Source organism: Zootermopsis nevadensis, unplaced genomic scaffold, assembly GCF_977971745.1.
Source record: "Zootermopsis nevadensis isolate Lab colony 2312 unplaced genomic scaffold, Znev_1.0 Znev_ptg000002l, whole genome shotgun sequence".
NCBI lineage: Eukaryota > Metazoa > Arthropoda > Insecta > Blattodea > Termopsidae > Zootermopsis > Zootermopsis nevadensis.
The window spans coordinates 7,535,037-7,557,713 of record NW_028259134.1 but is presented as its reverse complement, the minus strand read 5'-3'; the positions used below and the strand labels follow the sequence as shown (position 1 = coordinate 7,557,713).

At 38.5% G+C, this 22,677-nt stretch overlaps 3 protein-coding genes across 8 annotated transcripts in view; 2 read left to right on the top strand and 1 right to left on the bottom strand.

Moving 5' to 3' along the window:
- The window catches only part of LOC110833783 (uncharacterized), a 27,573-nt gene extending 17,526 nt beyond the window's left edge, over nucleotides 1-10,047 (top strand). For 3 of the 4 annotated variants that reach the window (XM_087348804.1, XM_022072271.2, XM_087348795.1), the window contains 9 exons: nucleotides 1,486-1,641; nucleotides 2,127-2,363; nucleotides 2,868-2,981; nucleotides 3,208-3,454; nucleotides 4,645-4,920; nucleotides 7,093-7,259; nucleotides 7,676-7,773; nucleotides 7,901-8,065; nucleotides 8,150-10,047. In XM_087348804.1, the coding sequence (XP_087204930.1) occupies nucleotides 1,486-1,641; nucleotides 2,127-2,363; nucleotides 2,868-2,981; nucleotides 3,208-3,454; nucleotides 4,645-4,920; nucleotides 7,093-7,259; nucleotides 7,676-7,773; nucleotides 7,901-8,065; nucleotides 8,150-8,282 (1,593 nt within the window). In that variant the 3' untranslated portion in view covers nucleotides 8,283-10,047. The remainder of the gene's footprint in view (nucleotides 1-1,485; nucleotides 1,642-2,126; nucleotides 2,364-2,867; nucleotides 2,982-3,207; nucleotides 3,455-4,644; nucleotides 4,921-7,092; nucleotides 7,260-7,675; nucleotides 7,774-7,900; nucleotides 8,066-8,149) is intronic. The other variant, XM_022072272.2, reaches the window with a different exon arrangement.
- LOC110833786 (pre-mRNA-processing factor 17) lies at nucleotides 3,046-22,677 on the bottom strand. 3 transcript variants are annotated; one of them, XM_087348864.1, is made up of 6 exons: nucleotides 22,321-22,677; nucleotides 14,268-14,860; nucleotides 12,627-12,803; nucleotides 7,122-7,266; nucleotides 6,690-6,794; nucleotides 3,046-3,417 (listed from the first exon to the last, which is right to left on the bottom strand). In XM_087348864.1, exons 1-2 carry the CDS (start codon nucleotides 22,389-22,391, stop codon nucleotides 14,578-14,580), a joined length of 354 nt encoding a protein of 117 aa, XP_087204990.1. In that variant the 5' UTR covers nucleotides 22,392-22,677; the 3' UTR covers nucleotides 3,046-3,417; nucleotides 6,690-6,794; nucleotides 7,122-7,266; nucleotides 12,627-12,803; nucleotides 14,268-14,577. The 3 variants fall into 3 exon arrangements, with proteins under 3 accessions (XP_087204990.1, XP_087204995.1, XP_087204998.1); XM_087348869.1 differs by having other exon boundaries at nucleotides 14,498-14,860; XM_087348872.1 differs by lacking the exon at nucleotides 12,627-12,803 and having other exon boundaries at nucleotides 14,498-14,860.
- LOC110833784 (uncharacterized) lies at nucleotides 15,738-21,502 on the top strand. The gene is made up of 3 exons (XM_087348822.1): nucleotides 15,738-16,429; nucleotides 17,749-18,131; nucleotides 20,074-21,502. The coding sequence occupies exons 1-3, from the start codon at nucleotides 16,043-16,045 to the stop codon at nucleotides 20,609-20,611; spliced, it is 1,308 nt and encodes a 435-aa protein (XP_087204948.1). The 5' UTR covers nucleotides 15,738-16,042; the 3' UTR covers nucleotides 20,612-21,502.

Below are 22,677 nucleotides of genomic sequence, written 5' to 3'. Positions count from 1 at the left end.
ATCTTCGTAACATTTTCGGGCGTTTTGCTCGAAGATGGTCGTCCAGAACGCTCGTCATCATCGACAGAGGTTCGGCCATTTTTAAAACGTGAATGCCACACAAAAGTTTGTGCACGACCCATTGCGGACTCCCCAAATGCTTGCTTTAGCATTTCATAGGTTTCCGTAGCCGTTTTGGCGAGTCTTTGGCAAAATGTGATGCACACGCCATTCCGAAATCGCAGGAGGGTCGGTGTAATGCACTACCAAAACGCCCGTAACTAAGAAACAAATGCTAATTCGATGATGCCGGCTGGCACACTGATTCACTATGAATGTAGGCCGCACCCCCTAGCGGCAGAAGCTCGTACTACATCCGGTTCGCCCTCTATTAACACAGTCTGTAAACTTTCCGATCGCACCTCGTATGTTTTCAGGAATCTGTAAAATTAGTAATATTGCAAGATCATTAAAAGTGAACACCAAAGAAAAAATTAAAATGCAATGTATGTTGATGACAATAGGCATAAACATTATTTGCTAATTCAGATTATTATTTTATAGAATGGGGATGTTACTGGTTTTAATTAAATTTCAATCATTTTTTGTATTTGTTTTAATTTATTTCTTGCTTCAGTATTGTTTCTCACTTGACTTTACCACTTTATGCTCATTGTTCTCTGTCATTCTTCATCTGTTTTTCAAGGAAACCATTTACTTCATACTGACATACACTTCATTTTTATCATTGTAATGTCTGTTCTGAATGTCTTATTCCCATTTCTGTGCTCTTTGCTTTCTTTTTTTCTGTCCTTCCAGTGCCACAGAATTAACTTTTATAGTCTATATTAAAGTTAGATCTCCTTTGCCCGTGTTTATGATACTCCGAGTCAGTAAACCACTGTTACATTGGTCCCTAAATTGTGGTTTGTTCAGATTGCAAGATATATTTTTTTACACTAACTACTTTTGCTTTTAGAATGGAAATGATTTATGATCAAGTCAGTGAGTATGAAATGGATGGGACATGTAGCATACATGGGAGAGATGAAAAATGCACACAGACTTTGTATCAGAAAACATGAAGGGGAAGAGAGTACTTGGTAGACAAACACAGAGGGGAGGACAATATTAAGATGGTTCTTATGGGCATAAGAGAATATAGGTGTGGACTGGATTGAATTAATTCAGGTTTGGCTCAAGAGATAGGGTAGTGAACCTTAGGATTTCATAAAATATATGGAACTTTTTGACTAAGCTTCTGAAGAAGTACTGCAACTCTATGGATTTAGGTTAGTCAGTGAAATAATGTGTTGCACTTTGTAAAGCTCTAAGGGCTGGGCCATGTCAAGTGGTTGTCTGGAAGGATAGAAAAAATAATAATTTTAGAGGACAGTATATATGTTGTTGTTTTCAACAAAAGGAATCATGGTAGAAGTAATAAAGTGTGGAAACAATTGCCCTAATGTGTGTGTATGTATGTGTATATATATATATATATATCAGTGTTTTTGCCAGGTACTGAAGATAAAGGATGGTGCACAAAGTAGAAGGTTCTACTGCAAAGTATGTGGGGAGAACTTTGAGTTTTCATCATTGCTTAAACAGCATGAGAAACAGCATGAGAAAGAAAACAGTTTCCACTGTAATTGTTGTGGGCAGGTGAGTGTCAGCTAGTTTATCTCTGTCACTAACTTGATCATACACAAAGAACCAGAATATGTTTGTAATGAGAAATACCATATATCCTTGATTTTAAGATGCACTTTTTTAACATTTCAAAATTTCTGAAATCAGGGAATATTTTTACGTATGATGACATCTTAAAATCAGGGAAATACAGTAGTTAAAAAAATATAGGTGTTTGTAACTAGCTCAGGTATTAGCTTGTTTTGATATTAGCAGTGTTGAACTTTCAGGTCCTGATACTTGTATTAATTTATGCTAGAAAATAAAGTACAGTATAGTATAATTTTAAATGTTGTATAAACTGACTTGCTTTCCTTCCCCTTCCGCTTTAAGCACTAGCTATTAGAAAAAAAGGCCTTCAGCTATGGTTTGACCAGGCTGCGTGAACACATGTTAATAAAATAATGAGTGTCTACTATGTTGATCTTATGTATCATTCTCATGGAATATATGGGCAGGATTATGACACAGTGGAGTTGCTGAAGGGTCACTCTTGTCAGACTCCTGAGGAGAGGTTACAAAAAGAAGCAGAGGATGAAGCAGAGGCAGAGAGAGTTGCCCTAAACACCCAGCTGGAGTCTCTGCTTCAGGAACACCATAGAGATGAAGAAAAGAATACTGCGCATGGAAACAGTGGGATTATGGCTGAGATTATAATCTATGTAACACATGAAGGACAAGATGAACCCACCCAGGTGTGTGTGATGATTCATCACAGAGAAGTAAATAGTATATACTGTTAGATACTTTAGAGAAATGATTACAGATACATCATATGTGCTTCAGCATGAATATAAAATTAATGTTTCTAGTGTTATGTAAGAAGTTGCATTTTAGAAGGTTTAAAGAAAAATTAGTTTTAAATTATCTCACAGCTGCATCAAAACAACATGTGATGAAAAGGCAAACTCTGTTTCTGTGGTACATCAAAATATCAGTTAGGAAATTCTTCTACACTTACTTTAAAATGAGTTCAACTTGATGCAGTGGTTAACTTGAATCTGATAAAAATGTCAATGACTTTTTTGTATAACACCAGCAATATATAAAATTACTGTAATATGACTTTGCAGTGTGTAATAACACTGAAGATGGTGGTAAATTTCAGGCTGTGCTATTTGTATGTGTTTTAGGTAAAACTTTGCTATAAAGTTTCTTAAAGAAAAGAAAACAGAAATTAGCTCTTTGTTATGTTACAGGTCCATATCCAGCCCGTTACTGCACCAATCTTAGGCCATACAGATCAACAAAAATCTTTGGTAGTGGTACCTAGCACAGATGTAGGAGTCCAGAAGACTGAAGCTGACAGTCAGGTGCTGAAATTGTCCTGCCTGAAGTTTATCACAATTTCCTGCACATTTAATTAATAATTGCTACTGAAAGTTTAAACTTGATTTATCCTTCCAAAATAACTGCTCTTACAATATTTATATGTTCATATCTTAATCTCATACATTTTATATTAGCATGACAATACAACAAACATTTAGTTCTTTATAAAGTAAACAATAAAGAATTTAATACACTTTTATCTTTTAGCATGAACAAAGTCATCAAGATGTAGTAATAGTGGGTGACTGTGGAAGCTCCTGTCAAATGGCAACACATCTTGATGGAACACTAGCAGACCCATTACAGTTAAAAGTTTGTAGCACAGGGATAACTGTTGGCAGCAGTGAAGGGAACAAGAGTGACAGGACAGACTGTAGTAACTCATCTCCTCTGTTCCCTCGCAACATGGCCACAGCCCTGGAAAGTGACAGCAGCAATGATAACTTTATTACAGGTGAATATGCTTAAAGTAAATACATAATGGAGGTGTCATGCCTAATTATCTGTCCACATGCATCTTGAGCAGGAATTGTCTGAAAAATTTACTTCTGGCTTGTATCAGTCCTTTATAACGTTTTTTATCAAATTAAATTTGATATAATTGTCAGGAATGGCTAAAAATGCAAAATGAGTAAGATGAAACAAAATTAAAATTTCAGTATGACCTATAATATAGTGCGTTCACTTATAAAGTTGAATACAACCGTCACTTCCCAGCTTCTAGCTCAAACTGATGACTCACTGTTAAGCACTACAAGGTTTCCCAAAACAACTAAAGTATTGCTCCATAGAAACAAGAAAATGCACTTTCTGAAATTATGGCATTTCCTGCCAGGAAGTGATAGCTGCAGTCAAATTAATCACTGAATGCACTGTAAATAAATTTTCATGTTGTATTTTCAGTAGCATACAAGCAAAATAATTAATGCCTGTACATACCAATTATTAACTTGTGGGAAACTGTTAACTGAATAATTTATACAAATGTATAGGCACACAGGGCATAAATGACTGGATTTGCATAGTTTTTTTTACCAAAATGTCCAACATGACTTGCATATAAATGATTGAATCAACTGTAGTTACTTATTTATGACTGTTAACATACTCAATAAGTGAAACAAAAAAATATCACTTCACGTAAACTTTAAAGGAGGATAAAAGGTAGGCAAGTCATGTCGCACACTTGGAGATAGAGAATTGTACATAGAATTTTATGCAAAAGGATGATGCCACCTAGGAGATTTGGTCATTGCTGAGAGGATAATCTCAAAGATTATTTTATAGAAATTGGCTCTGAAAGTGTGGATTGGATTTAACTGGCTCATGAATTGTCTAGTAGCAGGTTCTTATGAACATGGTGACAGACCTTCACATTCCATAAAAGGTGGATAATTTTTTTGACTGGCTGAGTGGCTGCTGCATGTGGTGTGTTAATTTCTTAGTGGCCTTGTGCCACCGCAGGCTCAATGGTTACACTGCCATGATCGAGTCACCATAATTTAATTTGTGAAAATGGGGTGTAGCATGTGAAGTTGAGGGTAACATTGACATATATAAACAGCACATATAAACCCAGTTACTTGGTTAAATGAAACATTACTGTCTTTCATTTTGTGATAAAAATGTGTAACTGTGTTTAAGGTGATGTTCTGGGAGAACCTAGTCAAGATTCAGACTGTGATAATGGCATGCCAAGTGTAAGAGGATCAACATATATGCAAAATGAAGGAGTAAAGAAGACAGGCGGCTATGTCAACATATTAGTTCCAAAAATTGAATCTACTGGCATATCATCAGATTCTGCACCTGTCCACAGTTCAACAGTGCCTGCCACAGGCAAGAAACAAATGCGAGTGTACCAGTGCCCTGAGTGTCCGAAAACTTTTGTTAAGAACAGCAACTTCAAACAACACTTAGGTCAGTAATGGCAGTATGGTGGCCAAAGCTTTCATCCATAACTCACAGTTTCTCATTGTTTTAGTCATAATTCTCATTCTTTGCATTTTCTGTGTGATGCTTCTGAAAAGTGTCATGTCCACTGCTTGTGTTTTACATCCATATTTCTGTTTGTATATCTACTGTTTCAGTACCATACATTGCTTTAATATATGAGTCTTACATATTGTAATTTACATTGCATTCCATAATATTTCCTTCACAATGTGATAACATTTTGATCTTGGTTTCTTCAAGTATTCTGCTGCAGAACATGTGTGTTGTTAAGTTCATTCCCTATATATGTGCCATGACAAATTTAGTACTTCATATATGTTTGCGGAGGTAATTACTGGTTTAAAATAAAAAGTAATAATTTTATGTATTGTCTATTGAATGAGTTTTGAAAAAAAAAGTTTACTGTGTACTGTTTTACAGTTTTCATTGAAGCAGTTACAGTTACAATTGCATTGTGCCATTTAACAATCTGTACTCAATAGTAAGTTGGGTGGTTGGTACTGGTAAAAGCAGGATGTGGGGGCAGCATGGGGGAAAGGTGTGCATGTACCACATAGCACATTTAGATAGTAGGTGAAAGCTGCTGGCTATCATCTCAGTAATCGTAGATTCTGAATAAACAGCACAACATTAATTTCTCACAGTGGCTACCATCTTCTCATAGGCATATTGTGCTCATTAAGAACCATTCTAATCTGCCATACTTATTTCTGTAGAGCTGGAACACCCTTCATACGAGGTGCGATCAGAAAGTTTCCAGACTGTGCCTATAAAAACCCATACACTTATCTCAGGTATTAAATTCATCCATCACCCTCGAAGTAGTTCCCCTGGGAGTGAACACAACGATCCCAGCGCCGCTGCCAAGCCTGGAAGCATCCCTGGAAATCTTTCTTTGTCAGCCTGTCAAGCACCATCTGCGATTCTGCCTGAATCTCTTCTATCGTCTCAAATCTCCTTCCCTTTAGCTGAATTTTCATCTTTGGGAAGAGGAAGAAGTCACACGGCGAATAAGGAGGGTGCGGGATGACGGCCATGGTGTTTGAGGCCAAAAACTGCCGAACTTTGAGGGCGGTGTGCGCTGGCGCGTTGTCATGATGCGTCGCATGTGGAGTTCTTCCTTTAGAATCAGCTGACAGGTCCCATAGCCTATCCCAACAATGTCGCACAAGTCGTTGATGGTACGACGTCGATCTTTGTGAATGGCCTGCCGAATCTTCGTAACATTTTCGGGCGTTGTGCTTGAAGATGGTCGTCCAGAACGCTCGTCATCATCGACAGAGGTTCGGCCATTTTTAAAACGTGAATGCCACACAAAAGTTTGTGCACGACCCATTGCGGACTCCCCAAATGCTTGCTTTAGCATTTCATAGGTTTCCGTAGCCGTTTTGGCGAGTCTTTGGCAAAATTTGATGCACACGCCATTCCAAAATCGCAGGAGGGTCGGTGTAATGCACTACCAAAACGCCCGTAACTAAGAAACAAATGCTAATTCGATGATGCCGGCTGGCACACTGATTCACTATGAATGTAGGCCCAACCCCTTAGCGGCAGAAGCTCGTACTACATCCGGTTCGCCCTCTATTGACACAGTCTTGAAACTTTCTGATCGCACCTCGTATGTGGCCCTGATATCCTCGTGAGCTGCTTTGGCACTTGTAATCATCTTAAGATTTTTTTAAAATTTTATCTCTATTATGATTATCATGTATGTCTTGAAAATCTATCAGTACCTTCATTACGTCTTTTCTACAGTTTGATTATTTTCCTGTTATCTGTCCCAGTGCAGAAATGAGATCCATGAAGCATATGTTGTTGTTACTTCAAATGGTGACATGCTGAAAGGTGAACAGAAAATGAATATAATGTGTGTAATATATATATTAAGATGTTGTGTATGACTGTATGTATTATGCGTAACTGACCAAGTTCTCAGTAATTATGCTAGATAGCAAAATGTTCTATTTTACAAGTGCTGCTACCATAATGTAGGTTCTAGATTGACTTGTAAAGGAGATAAAGATATAAAGGGCTAAAAGAAAGGAATTAAGTTATGAAAGAAATCTTTCCCTGTTAAAGTTCAGTGGCCTACAATACTAATATACTGAATTGTTTAATTTGTCTTCGTTTCTTCAGGTATTCACTTCATTGACCAACAGCGTTACCATTGCTCTACTTGCGGACAGTCCTTTGCTTGGAAGTCGACACTGAACAAACACATGCTCACTCACAGTATAGGTCCTCTGCCTCGCTACAGATGTGATCTGTGCAGCAAGGAATATGCTGCTGCTACGCAGGTTCAGGTGAATGCTGCAAAATAATTTAGTTCTATGTATTAAATATATTTATGCATCTTGACTGCAGAGGAGTGCTACTGACAAACCCATTTATCTTGTTAACTGCAAATTTTACATGATACTGCAGTGGCAATGAAATAGGAGACTCAATATTTTACTGAATAACTTGACATGATATTTGAGAAGAGTATTAATGTGTGTCTGGATTTTGTCCATGTCTGGTTTCCAAATAGAAGAATGCTTTGGAAACTAGACCTGTTTCTGTCCTGAGAGGAAAAAGTGGGGAGTACCTTCTCAGTAATATACCGTCATCAGAAGGGGGGAGGGAATGAAGGTACAGGGCATACAGAAAGGTAATTAACATAGGCAGTAAATGAGTTTAGCTTCAACCATTAAATTACTAATTAAAACCCTTGTTTCAGGAACACATTAAACGGGACCACTACAAGCAAAGGCCACATGCTTGTCTTGTTTGTGGTAAAACTTTTTATAAGAAATATGATCTTAAAATACATATAAGGTAAGCATATAATTAGTACATTTTAAATTATCTTCAGTAACTATGGCTCTATATTGTTGTTAGAATGTTATGAACAAAAATTTGATTAAATCCTTCAAATGATGTTTGTATTCATTATAATTTGCAGAACCCACACAAAAGAGCGACCATATATTTGTGGGACATGTGGGAAAAGTTTCTACCATCTTTCTCATATAATACGTCATGAGCGCATCCATTCTGGTCAGCGACCATATCACTGCCCTGACTGCGGCCGTCAGTTCAACCAGTCAAGTTCACTTAAGAGCCATAGGTTGGTACTGATTGTAGGAAGCTTAGATTAATAATTCTGAGGTGTGTGACTATTTTAATAGTAATACAACTGATTGCATTTCAGGCAGCGTCACAACCAATGTGTCACAAAAGCTGCTCTAACTGGAACTCAGCTGGCACCTCCAGAGTTAGTACATCCTGAATATCCAGACATTGGGCCAGATACAGTTCTTCTGTATGCAGGAGCTGATTTATAATACTGCAGATATTGGAGAAATTCATCAGCCTGTGATATGTACATTGTTTCTTATTCATTGCCGCGAGTACCATAATCAAGAGGTAGTATTGTTTTTGGAAACAAACTTACAAGGGACTTACAAAATGTCTGAAAAATATTATGTTGCAAGTGTAAGGATAGCCACACTGAGAAAAATGTGGTTTCTAGGAGGAATATGAATTTTGGTAGTGACAATGCATTGGTTAATGTGCCTGTTGTTTTGGTAGTCATTGAGAAGAAAGTAATTTTTAAAATAAATTGGGGCAGAAATGAACAGTTTCTTAACAGAATAAGAATGGACAATTGAAAACACTAGCTGCTTTGCCTTCAAAAATTATATTGATTATGGTACTGACTCAAATGCCCTAGAATATAGTTTTCATTTTTATGTGTTCATTATCTGGAGGGACTGTGATAACATTCTTGAATATTTCCATGAACACAAGGAACAATGTACTGAAATACACTCTCAAAGTGGGACACTGTTACTCCAAAAATTAGCAATAAAATAATTCCAAATAATTTTAATTACAAATTTATAATACACTACAGAGGAAGTTCCCATTATTTGTCTGGATTTTTCATAAAATAAACTGTCCTGAAATAATGAAATTGCTTATTTATTATGACTATTATGAATCTTTCCTCCTGTTAACCACTCTTCTGTTGTTCACTGCCATGGTGCTGCATAATGATCACTTGATGCTGAGAGTATGTGGGGTAAAATTTAAGATTTTTACACAAGATTTCCAAAACAAAAAGTAATATGTGTTCTTGAAACAAATCTCTCAAAGTTCCAGCTTTTTATGAAAATTCTGACCCTAGTTCTTTAAATATATATATTCCCATTGACTAAAATTAAATAGTACTTACTACCACGATGCTGCTTGGTGATTGCTTAAATTTAATTCTGGAGAGAGCAGTATAGAAGGTTTACAAAATGAAGAGAAATATCTGTATACCTTGGAATGGAACTCTCAAATTCACAACTTTCTAGGACAATTATAACAATATTAAATTGGCGAAAGAATAAATTTATTCTACAACTTTTTGCCTTTTGAAGCCTCTAAAAGCAAACACTGGCCACTTGTATGGCACTGTATTATTGTTACATACCTTAAACAGCTGTATATGAAGTTTTGTACATTTAATTGAAAACTGTCATTGTTTTGAAAGTTTGTTTTAGTTTTTATACTGGTAACTTTTCTTGCAAAGGAAATTTTGCATTTTTCCTAAATTACTAATTGTGGAGAAATAAGTTTTAGTATAAAGAATTTCAGACCTGCTTAAAAGTTTCATGCATTTTAAGTTTAGTTATGCATTTATAAAGTGTGTCCCAAAAGATGATTATACACAACCATTATATACATCTGCATTGTGTATACATATTTTTGGGAAATCCTGTGGAATGAAAATTCATAAGTTGAAAATCACATAATATCTTGAATAAATTGCATCAACATTAACATGTTTACAGTTGTCAGAATTTGAACAGAAATCATTTTGGAAAACATGTTGTAACATCTTCACTATCTCTATACATTTCAAAATGTGTAAGATGATTCAAATCGTCCTCTAAGCCAATTAGATAGTGGAACATCAAAACATGAATGTAAAACAATGGAACACCGTCATGGAGAAGAAATTTAGACAGGAATTCAAATAGGAATAGAGACCACTGAACAAAATCATTTTATATCATAGATGATGCTGTAAAATTACAAAATAAATTATTATGAAAGTAAGATTAGTTTTTGGTGTGCCAGGTTATGCTGGTTTACAGTGAGCCTGACATTTGAAAAATCCAGTGTTGCCACTTCCATAATTCCCAAATGTGGTGATTTCCTACACTGCCCAAAAACAAGTAAAAAAGATTTTGCTGAAGACATTTCTAAAACATAATACTAACTCTACCTAGGTAACATGTATCTTCAGTGATGTCCATATAATTAGGTCTGAAAGCAGTTTTGTGTATAATGAAGAATCTGATTGAGCATAGCTTTGCATAAGTGAAAAGTTAGTAAACTTAAGGAAATGAGAAATTAAAAAAAAAGTCTGAATTTTAAAAACAAATAATATACATTTCTGAATTCAAATGTAATCTGAATGGATAAGTAACTCTAATTCTGGAGACATGAAAAGAGTCCTTCATATTGTGTCACTTACACTGCCAAGAACAATATGTTGTGAGGGTAGGGTAACAACACCTAGTATTCAAGAGAAACAGATAAATTTCACTCTGGTCTCACAAAAACTGTGTAATATTTTGACTACATTCAGATCTGGTTCAGGAAGAGAGTGTGCACATCAGTGGGTTTTAATTTTCTTTCTACCTTTTCAGTAACTGTAGCAAAGTAATTACCAACTACTTAACTTGTGGTAGGATGTACTTATCACTGTTTAACATAAATTACCACAGAACAGTTACTTTTTGTTTGTTTTTTGCCCCTCCTTAAAAATTGCACTTTTGAGATTCTAAACTTTACTTCTGTATTGTTAATATCAGAAACATTATGTATTTTTAGTGTTGGAAAATTGAATTGTTGTGTTCACAAATCAAAGTTCTTCGGCTATTTTTCGTTCTGATAACATAACATGTATGTATGTGTTATTACTGTGGCATGGTGAATCACTGAATTGTAGGGTAAACTACTATCGTAATGCATTATGTTTAACTTGGCTCCTTGAGTTTTAAATATTTCAGTTCTCTGTATTAAAATTACTTTATTTCCTTTATATAAAACCAGTTGTTTCATAATTCTTAGAATGTGATAACTTTACATTTTGTCTTTTAAGATGAAGGATCATGATATTCTATACTTACATGTACAGTACTGTCTGCATGCAAGATTGATTAGTGTGAATAATTAGTAAACCACTTCAGTATTAACTGTTTCTAAAACACTTGACAAGGTTATGTATTACAGGTTAAGCTATCGAATGAATACTAATCAAAAATTATGGCCAGAACAGTTGGTTTCAAGGAATAGCCACTGAAAATGTTGCCTCCATGGTGAAAGCAATCAATAAATATTCATTTTGCCCACAAATGTATTCACCAGTTTCAAATTATTCCCACAGCCAACGGCTAGTATCTCCAAAAGCAGCAATAACAACCTGTTTCTTGTAGTGGTTATGGGTTGTGTTTTCTTTGAGGTAAAGGCTAAATGTTTAAATATTAAGCTCTAGCATCAAAGGTTTAATGAAATTGGATTGCAGTCTACAGACTGGTTTTATCTGGCTCAGGATAGGGAGAGAAGGCATGGTCTTGTGAACGAGGTAATTAATCTTTTGGTTCCATAAGAGGTGGGGAATTTCTTGACTATCTCAGTGACTACCAGCTTCTCAAGAACTCTGCTCTGTGATGTTAGCTTGTTAGTAGAAAACAGTGTACATGACCAAGGTCTCAAAAGCAGAATGAGTAGCCAATCTTAGGTTGTACTTCCTGTCATGTCAGTTTTATTTGCATGTAACTATTTTTAAAGTTCCTCAGTCCATGGTTTACTACTTTTTCTGGATTGAGAAAGCTGGGAATTTATATTGCAACACACTGAGTATCCTAAGCTTTTTAACCTCTGCCTTTCTTCTTGCCTTGAGTATAAGGAATGAAAGTAAAAAGAAAGTAAAACTAGTTAGTTATTTTAGAAATGAACACTTTAAATTCAAACATATGAATTCATTAATAAAGATATACGTAGAATATAGATAAAGAGAAATAATCTTATTTTAATGAGTATTTATATTGGTAAAAACTACCTTCACCACAATTACAGCCAAATGTTTGGTAAGAGCCAGACTTCTCACATAGGAAATCAGAATGGGCTGCTTGATCAGAGTTATCACGCATCTTACAGGATATTGATATATGAGTATTGGGCAATGGTAAAATAATGGAAGGAGGGATAATTCAATGAACTTAGAAACTGCTCCATAGCCACATAGTTAGTTGGGATCAACATATTTGATGTATGGAACCAGGACAATAATCCAGTGTATTATAAATAAAGAGTATGGAGAGAACACGCACAGAACTCAGAACTCTAAAAACAGTCCCAGATTTTCTAGCCTCTGACATGCATCAGACTTTTGTATTAAATTACATCTGTGTAATGTTTGTAGTCACTCTCATTAAGCGAATTAGCAAGAAGCTGTACATGTCATTACATGTGAACAAATTCACTGAATCGTAACGGTATAGTAATACAGAATGGCGCACAAAATGTTAACCCTTTTAAATCCTGCACAAAATCTATATTTCTTACAAAAGTGCTGTATATCACATACGCACTAAAGGACACAAACATGGAAAGTATTTTTGACTCACATTCTGCCTCATTACCTCTTCCTACGAACATGTACGTTTGTGATCACCTTGTGGCACAAATCTTCTGAAAGTGTGCGGCACAGTTGGATGATCATGGCTCTGACAATATTGGGAGAGGAGTACAAATTTTTAACCTCGTCTTTACGCAGTTCTCTCCATGTCCCATCGTCTTCTCTCCTAGGCCCAAAAATCCTTCTCAACACCCTATTCTCAAATACCTGCAGGTCTGCTATTTCTTCTACTCCATTTAAGGATTTCCTTGTTGTTCCACTGTTCATTTCTTTGAGGCACAGAAATGCCTGAAGGATTTCTAAATGGAACAATCTGCATAACACTAAGATGTCAGAAGTACATATAAAACAAATCACACAAAAATTTCACAGATACCATTAAAACTATTTTACATTTCTCAACCCTGCACTGTTTTTTGTTCACTAGAACTTCTAAGAATGTAATTTAATTTCAAGTCATGATGATTTTGCATGTTCTCTGAGGTCTGGTCACTGAGAAACACTGAACAATAATACTTTCATAATTTACTATACATAACCAATAAAGAATAGGGTCCACAGGGAAGGCAGTCCAGCTAAGTATTAGTACTGCAATGGCAGCATGAATCACAGAACTTTCAGCACAAAAAGACCCGTAATGAGCGCAGTTCTATATTACCACTTAGGTACCTGTGCAAAAAATCAGATGATGGAAGAAATTAACCCATTATGTCCTATAGCGATCCTGATTTGTAAGCACAGTGAAGCGTGAACACTTACTCGTAGGCAGCACTGACTTGGCCTCTTTCGAAGTCTAAGGTGATCACTGATTTGGTTGCCCGGAATTGCAAACATTAGGACACGAGGTTAATTGTGTTATGATGGTGTATTTAGCATCAGAATATCTGTGTTGAAAATTAATGATTGAGAATCTTCTTTAAAAGACTTGGCATTCAATTTTCTATATCAATTTGTTTAAAGTAACATCATATTTTCAAGGGAGACAGCACAATCCTGAACTTTTTCTACAGCAGTAAAATGAACTTCACATCAATAAAAAATACTGCATATTATTTTAGTCCACTGAATTTCACTCTGTGGAGCTCCTTTTTGTAAAATAAAGGAAGGTCTATTTAAAATTAAATTAGTTCTGAATTATTTTAAGCATAATTACTAAACATGAATTTCACTGGAAATCATAATTAATGTCACTCTTCTTGGCACTCCAATGCTGGATGTGATTCTGTTTCCTCCCACACGCAAAAATATAGAGAAGAAGAAATTCCACAATGAATGCTGATGCAGAAACCAGTTAAATGAATGGAATAAAATTACTTTAGAAATGTCCAATTCAGTGATCTAGAACTGCAGAGAAATTAAGCCGTTCAGCGTCTGTCTCCAAAGGATACTATAAATGCAAAAACTGCTGTCAAACTTCCTTTTTTAACTTGCATACAGGATATGTTGCTACATTATGTTTGTCAATGTAATGACAAGTTTTCTCACTACTTATATTTTTTAAATTAATGGAAAGTGTTGAGAACCATTTCAACATTAATCTCGTATTATGATCATGAGAGTTAAGCATCTCTTTCTTGACCATTTTCAATATACAAAAATAATTATAATTGGGATATAATTTGGCATTTACCTGAAGTCAGGACTACAAACAATTCTAGATATGTACATAAAAATATGCCTCATACAACAAGCAATATCAAATGAATTAATTATTGTCAATATTTTGTCCAATCGTAACATAAACATTGTCAGCGACAAATGGTAGTCTTTAGATATGGAACTTTTAAATTTGCTGCTACTACTGACGTGATTTATTACATATTTCTCTCACTAATACTAGTTTCACTTTCACTGCCCCACCTCTAGAGAAACACCAAATGAGAATTTCACTGAGGTCAGCTCCTGAATATTAGTCCTCTTAGCTTTTATCCTCGTTATTGCTATGAACTTATTTTCATGGCAGAACTTTTAGCCAGGAGCTCACGACACCGCACCGCACCGCACCTCATATCGGGCGAGAAGTCAAGAGTGCAAGCGTAACCAGCGACCACATGTCTACTGAAGGTCTTCTTGTGATTCATCTCAAAGCGATTCAAAGATGAGAATATGATAATGTTGTCCATACTCTGACAAGCCAGCCACATCTGGTTTGTCGATGGTGTCGCTGCAGGCATTGAGTGCATTGTGGGGTCGGCTATATACTTCGTAACCACTCGAATGTCCCTGGAACAGACATTCCACAATGAAGGAATACAAGTAAATACCGTATTAGCGTATGTATAAGCAAAATGTTTTTTATAAATATTAACCATCCAAAATCGGGGTGTGGCTTATGCGTGGAACATTGCATAATTTTTTTAAAAGAAAAACTAGATTCTCTGTAGTAAGGAAACCGTGATCCCACAGCTCACTGAGCCTGCAATGTCGATGTTGCATGCTGTGAAGCGCTCAGTAGAGACTGCTAGTGTTTGAGGGAAATGAAAAATGTCAAAATGAACTTGCCAAAAATTAATGTACTGCTGTTGTTAATTCAATGGTAACACCCTCTGTCCTCATGAATGAACCATTTTAATATCATCCTCCGATCTACTCCAATATTTCCATGTGGGTCTATTCTACACCACATGTCTGCCAACAATGCGACCGTCAAACATGTACACATTCATACGAGATATATTTTTTGAAATGGTTTATAGATACAAAGGAAGAAAATATTGCAGTTAAGCCTAAAATTTATAGACTGACTAGCTTCCAAACAATGATAATGTTTCTTCTCTAACAAAAGTTTTCAGTACTGGAAAAATATAATATAATATGACATAACCGAACCATAACCTAACCTGTATGAACTAAAACTGTTTAATCAATGAGCACTACAAAGTCTATGTGAGACATATTTTAATTTGGTAAATACAGAAAGAAATTGCCTCAATGCTTGGAGCCCAGCATCTGCCTCACTGACGAGATGCCAGAGACTGTGCTAGCATAATCTCTCACCTTTAAAAAATTCCTTTACAAACATACTTTTTCATATTTACAACTGTGTACTGCTGGAAGGGTAACAAAGAACTGTGTTTTGTAAAGTGTTTCAGACTTTTCACCCCCCCCCCAAAAAAAAAAAACGGAATATGGTTCCTCCATTATGATCAGCCCCTGTCAATAAGGACCTGTCGTCAGACAGAATACTAAATAAGTAAACAAATAAAACTGCGAGACATGACATCAGTGCATTATTGTACTACGTTGACTGCTTCACATTGTTGGCTCTCTGTCTCTTAGTAACGGCCTGTTGACGTCTTGTGTGGCGAGAAAGGTGAACAAGAGTTTAATCGTAGACCGTAAATATTGTACTCAGATAATATAATTTAAACACCAGGAATATTTTGGCATAAAATCTTCGTCGGGATGATCAACTCAAAAATTGAACGTGGCAATCAACGGCAAGTGAACATCACAGACTTGCCGCCAGAGGTGCTGGCTCTCATTTTCGAACATTGCTCTTACGATGTCTTGGCTACACACGTGAGGCTCGTGTGCAAACGATTCTGTGACGTCGCCACCTCAGTTCTCAATCGCGGGTTCTGGACCTTGGGTCGAAAGATTGATCGAGCCATGGTGGAGGCCGTGTCTCTTTTTGAAGAAGGTAGAACATTGGAAGAACTTCTGGTAATGACTCATCCTTTCAGTTCAGCTATGGTGGATGTCCTGCCTCGTATAGGACAAGGTCGAACAACTGAACGACAACTGCTAATGGATCAACATTACATCGCACTGATGCTTATGAAGTATCAGGTAAGAGAGTGGGGAATGACCGAAACTTTGTAACAACTCACAAGAATATGAAGCGCGCTGTGTCACGAACAAATCCTTAATAGTGTTGATTAGGGTTTAACATTTCTGCTTCTAAAACAAGCGCGTAACTCCTTTTGTTTGACGCTGACTGAGCCGGGGCAGATTCAGACGCGTTCCTGAAACTGCTGCAGGCCGAGGATATGCTCGTCACAACAACACGAAGCTAAGAGTGCACGTGGTTGACAACAGAAATGAAAGCGACTTCGTGTGTTTAATCGACCAGAGTAAATTGCCAGTGACCTAGAAACTGATCGAAAATCAGGTTACAGTTCTGATACTGTTACTATATATGCGTCTTTACGCAACAGTGAAACAACAATAACAAGTCAGAATTATATTCACGACGGAATTAGGGGGAGGCTAAATTCCGGAAATGCTTGCTACTTCTCAGTTCAAAATACTTTGTCTTCCCGCCTGATTTCTAAGAACCTGAAGTTTTAAACAATAATTTGCGTGTTGTTTTGTATGGGTGCGAAACATGGTCTTTCACTCTGAGGGAGGAACACAAGGTGTCTGAGAACAGGTGTTCAGGAGAATTTTTGGGCCTAGAAGAGAACACGATGGGGCATGGAGAAAACTGCATAATGACGAGCTTAAAAATCTGTACTCCTCCCCAAATATTGTCAAGGTGATTAAGTCGGGAAGAATGAGATGGGCGGGACATGTAGCGCGCATTGATAGGACAAGAGGCGTGCACCGGGTATTGGTCAGGAAGCCTGAGGGGAAGAGACCGCTGGAGAGATCTAGACGTAGATGGGAGGATAATCTCAGGCGGGATCTGTGGAAGATAGGAGTTTGGCCCAATACAGGGACCAGTGGAGGGCTTTGGTTAGTTTGGTGATGAACCTTCGAGTTCCGTAAGGCAGCGAAACCAAATCACTCATTAAACGGAAGTGATATTTCTCATATTCATCCTCCGTGTTTCTACATCATCTGCTTACAAGTGCAACCCAGATGGTTTAAGTAACCCGGAGGTTCATCACCGAATTAACCAAAGCCCTCCACCGGTCTCCTTACTTCTCTTGTAACGAAGAGTCGGCTACAAATAGCATGAACAGGAAAACCACCCAAAGCAACATCGACTGTTTATTCGTCAATGATTTAAACGACGACATACCAACTGCAGCAGCTGCTCATTACTTGAATAACGGTATCAGAATTTCATACGTGTGAACTGAAGGAAACCAGAGACATCGTAAGGTGATATAACATCAGATGTGGTCAGTTGCTCCTCTGACAGTTGCCCTGTTTGTTTGCAGTACCGCGTGCTGAGAGCCGTCACCTGGAGACACATTTACAGCCCTTACTCAGGCTCTCGACATCAAAAGTGCTTCTACGCCGGCAGTTTGCTGGACGACTTCTTCAGGTTCCTGCGAATGGCCCACCATTGCCCAACCAGCTTGGGGTTAGCCATGCTTAACCCGGATAATAAAAACGAAGTCCTCAAACTGAATGTTGGCTGCTTGATATTCACGAACCACTTCGAGAAAAGAACTGAGAAATTTAAACGCTATTATTCAATCTCTGGGTCAAAGCTTATTGGCCTTTGCCATCGCTTGATGCGGAGAAAGGTCAGGATGATCCCACATGAACAGGCGGTGACAGTCAATGGAACGGAATGCCACATCAAGGCTCATTTCAGGTAAGGAAGAACTCATTAAATTGGGGCCCCGCGTTAGGTAAATTCTTATATCAATAAATAACACGCCACCTCGCCATCTTCAGTTTCTACTGCGAATTAACAACATTCTCGCTCTCCAGACACGTATGGGGGCTGGGCGGGGCGGAAACAAGGGGTGCATACAGAATATTGGTTTGGAATCCTTCTGGAAAAAGACCACTGGGCAGACCAGGAAGGAGATGAGAGGATAATATCAAGATGGATCGAAGGGAGTTGGGCTGTGAGGATGGAAAATGGACGAAGTTGGCGCAGGATCGTGGCCGGTGGCGGGCTTCGGTGTCGTCGGCGTTGGACCTGCGGGTTCTGTTACTAGGGATTTAGTTACTTAGCCGGTCTCCAGAGACCGCAGCGGTAGTGTGTTCACAATGCGTGGCTGACCTGACAGCGCTCGCAAAGTAGGTCCAACGCACTGTAGCTGTTCGATTGTATTCGTACACTTTCAGTTTGGAATGATTTTGCAAAACAGTTTTGAGAAGGCCTCGTTTCAGTGTCAGGTCCAATGGCGAAGTCAGAATATTGAAGCTACTCAGAGTCGCTTGTAAAATGCTCCGCTACTGAACTGGAGCCCCTAAACAGGCCTGAAGTATACTCACGATGTTTTTGGATGCTTGATTCCGTCTTCTGTGTTCAAAGTGGAAGGAAAGCACAAGAAGGACGTCTTAAATGTTTTACAGTAAAAATGCGTCTTTCTCGCCGTGCTATAAATTATTGTTCAACTTGACACTGATGCCGTCAGTCACAGCGACTTGTTTAGTTAGAAGTAATCCGGAAACTTAGGAAGGAGGCTTGATCACGAATTACGTAAACGCACATTACTAAAACCTACGTTTGTCCCAGCCGCACGCCATCGTCTGTTCACTTCCCTGGATCGAGCAATTCTTGCTGTTTATTCTGATTCCCCTTGCTCGATGCTGAGCGTGAAATTGCGTAAGCAAGAATAAATATTAAATCTCAACCCGGAGACGGTTATCTTGATCGAGATTTTCCTCGCTGACTTCCTCGTGAGACTCCGCAAAAGCGCCACGTCTATGAACGACTGTCCACTGATGTAGGACATTTGTTTCTTTGTTCGAAGAATCCCAGCCGATAGCTGACAGGCATAAAGCATAGCACTTCAACGTGAAAGAAGGATAAGGTTCCTTTATATCTGTCTGTCTGTCGTACCAGATGTTCCGAAAAAAAGCTAAGTTTGTGTCCGTGTCGAAAACCGTTTCAGGTAAACGGTGGGCAAAATGGGCCGCTGCCCAACTTCCCCCCCCCAATTTAAGAGCCCCGCACCAAACGATAATTTCGAAAGTCTTTAACGGGTACTTCATTTTGTAAATCTGATTCCCTGAACGGACTTTGGTACGTTTGGCCTATTAAGAATCTGTTGGATTGAAAATCGTTGTTCATGCACTTTTTTTATGAGGTCCGCGGAAGTTCTTCGGGTATTTTGCAACGCTTTATCAGGTTGTGAGGTTCTGTAATCTATAATAGCGTACGGTGATTGTCTGGGCTTGACACCGTACGATAACCCACTGGCCTCAGGGGTGCAGATTCTGCTAGGTGGGAGTCTCCAGATGTCAGAGTGTGGTTACATACAATCATAACATTTGTCGTTTGAAAATTCTTTGAACACAAGTTAGACCACGGACCTCTGACTCATGCATGGCCTGGGCTTGATTGTCGCAAAATATCTCCGAGCTTTGTTGCAGTTACAAACAAACAGACAAAGAATTGTCGTTGGAATCCAGAATTGTGGGTAGGGGTGTCGGAGGGAAAGTAACAGAGAACATGGCGCCTTCGTCACCCTTGACCTCTTCGTGTGACGTAGTCGAAGGTCGGTGTAATTTTGCACCTAGTTCAATTCCCTGCACTGAACACGGCTTAATTGTTTAATCTGTGTTCGTGTTTCTTACAGGGTGCCTTACACTTGGTTCAGTTGCCTGCCTTCATCTCAAGCTCAACCTAATCAGAGGAGCGAAGAGCAGAGATCGATATACCTGCGCATGCGCCAACTATTCGATGGCAGGAACCATTTCGTCCTGGAGAAGATTCACCACGGAAAAGAAATGCTAATTCGGAAAGGACCCCATATGTTAATATTAAAATACATTGTACCTTCTGTTTACAACGCATCTCACCGGAACTATGGCTATTTATTTTTTTATGGACTCATGGATTGGTGTGCCTTCTACTGGAATTTGCACGAAGAAAGATCTCCAACCGTTCAGCTTTTCGATTATTTTAATCTGGATTTCTTTACTTCACATAACGAAACTGATTCTTCTGAAGGCGTAATTAATGTTCCAGAATCCTCTAACATGGACCTGAATACTGACATAGAACTTCACTCACCGTTAAGACTAACACCAATAAGATTTTCTGATAACTCTCTATCATACATTTGGACGTACGATGTAACCGTGGACGGTTATCGCCAGATCCACTTCGGGTGAATCATGGAACTAAATTCCTCTTGAAAATTACCATAAATTGCTCTGCATCTCTTGCAAAAGGCCTAACGTCTACGTTTCAACATATTATAAGCTCTAGCAAAAATGATTAATGCAGAAGATATAATTAAAAACGGAAATGTTGCTAACGCTATCAGGGTTCCGTCGTGGCGGGACATGGGAAGGTCCAACCAACCAACCAAAAAGCTAACTGAGGGCGGAGTCCTGCGCAAGCGCAAGCATCGTCCCTACCTAGGTGAAACCATTCCTGTGCACAAGGCGCATTGCTGGAAATGGCAAACGGTCTTAATATAAAAAACGGAAATTTTGCTAACGCTAACGGGGTTCATGGGAAGGTAAATTTGGGGAGGCCCTTATATACCCTTCGAAAATTAGTATCGGAGGGGGGGGGGGGCACCCAAGCCGCAGAGGCCTTCAGCCGACACGGTCCCTTCCTCTCCGGGTCCATACCCAAGAGAACCAACCAACCAAATTCTTCGGACAAGTTGCCTGACGGAATAATATCTCATCACCAGCAGCAGACCCTAGTTAGAATAGTCAAGGCTCCCGCCACGACAAAACCCCATTAGCGTTAGCAAAATTCCCGTTTCAATTTTAAGGCTCTGTTTACCATTTCCAGCAATGCGTTTCGTACGCAGGAATGGTGTTACCTAGGAAGGGACGATGTCTTGCTCTTGCACAGGGCTCCGCCCTTAGTTAGCTTTTTTGTTGGGATCGGGGTACAAAGCTTTCATACTTTATCGGAGGAAGTTACGCTGTCGCCGGTCTTCAAGACGTGGTCTTGGGAGTCAAGGATCCAGGAGTCTCAGCACAAGTAATTCTGTATAACCTTCATTTTAATAATTCATAATAAAGGAATCTGTATATATTCGATTGACGATTGTTCTTGGGCTTTCACCCCTAAACGCTGCCTTACTCAGTAACTCCGAGGCCACCTGATGAAAAGTCAGTCTTCTTTAACACGAGACTTTGTCTCTCCCACAGAGCCTCTGAATTTTCCAGTCTCTCACAGCTGTTGTATCCCGAAGGATGGTGATGGGACACGGGAGAGTAGACCGAGCGAAGTCTGTTGATTGGGTGCGTTGGACAGTCTGGTCCGTAGCATCTGGTCATACACAATTACATGTGTGAAGGGTCCATATACGACAAGAGGGTCCATATGCAACACAAAGGGTATCGGCGGAGTCGACTCGCGAAATGTAGTTTCATAATTAATAAATTAATATGTAGAATGTACCGTAAATATTTAAACAGGACAGAAATACCGTTAGTCGCCATTTAAATACCTAAACAAATTATAAGAGTAACTCAATTTGAAGTAAATATAATTATCACATATAGAGGCTTTTCGTATAGGCCTACTTCGATACAATGGCGGTTAAGCAAATAGTATAGGGTTACTGAGAAATGTATACAAAAACCTGGTTGGGGGAGCTTGAAGGTGAGAGATAATACGCAAAACTCAATTATAAAATGGATCAGGGCGATGGAGGCAGCAAGGGCCTCTGAAACGTCGGTAACCTTCTACCAGACTACACGGAGCCTCAACCCTGAAGACAGCTATCTTTGTACTCACCGCCACGAAACCCTGAAATCCTATGTTCACTTTGAGGTAAGAACCGAATTCTTAAACCTACTTTGACAAACGTCGGCTTCAAGAGCGCGAAAGAAATACAAAAAAAATAACTCACCATCGCAGCGGGGGAAGTGACTCCAACGAGCTGAGGCCTTCAGTAGCAACGAAGCAAAAGTATGTCTCCATTTAATAAAATACATAAATGAATATTAAATGTACGGTGGCTTCGATTATTACAGCCAATACTATATTTGGAAACGCCTGACTTGTGTGCAAGTATCTTCACTGCATACCGAATGTTACAAATATGTTCAATGTACAGACTCGCCTAAATTAATGTTCAAGAGTTTGTGTTGATTCAACTGCATCAGAATTCCTATCAGCTCCGTAAAAATGAACAGCTCGCTCGCCGGCTGGAACGTTGCGCCAAGTGCGCCTGGCACAGCTACTCGATCACTAGCTGACATCTGTG

Bases quoted from the DNA above. Each gene is read 5' to 3' on its own strand.
- LOC110833786 (XM_087348864.1), bottom strand. From the start codon at position 22,391: ATGGAGACATACTTTTGCTTCGTTGCTACTGAAGGCCTCAGCTCGTTG. The intron at 14,861-22,320 runs GTGAGTTATTTT...TGTCTGTTCCAG, and splicing joins TCACTTCCCCCGCTGCGATG to GGACATTCGAGTGGTTACGA.
- LOC110833784 (XM_087348822.1), top strand. From the start codon at position 16,043: ATGATCAACTCAAAAATTGAACGTGGCAATCAACGGCAAGTGAACATC. The intron at 16,430-17,748 runs GTAAGAGAGTGG...GTTTGTTTGCAG, and splicing joins TGATGCTTATGAAGTATCAG to TACCGCGTGCTGAGAGCCGT. The intron at 18,132-20,073 runs GTAAGGAAGAAC...TGTTTCTTACAG, and splicing joins CACATCAAGGCTCATTTCAG to GGTGCCTTACACTTGGTTCA.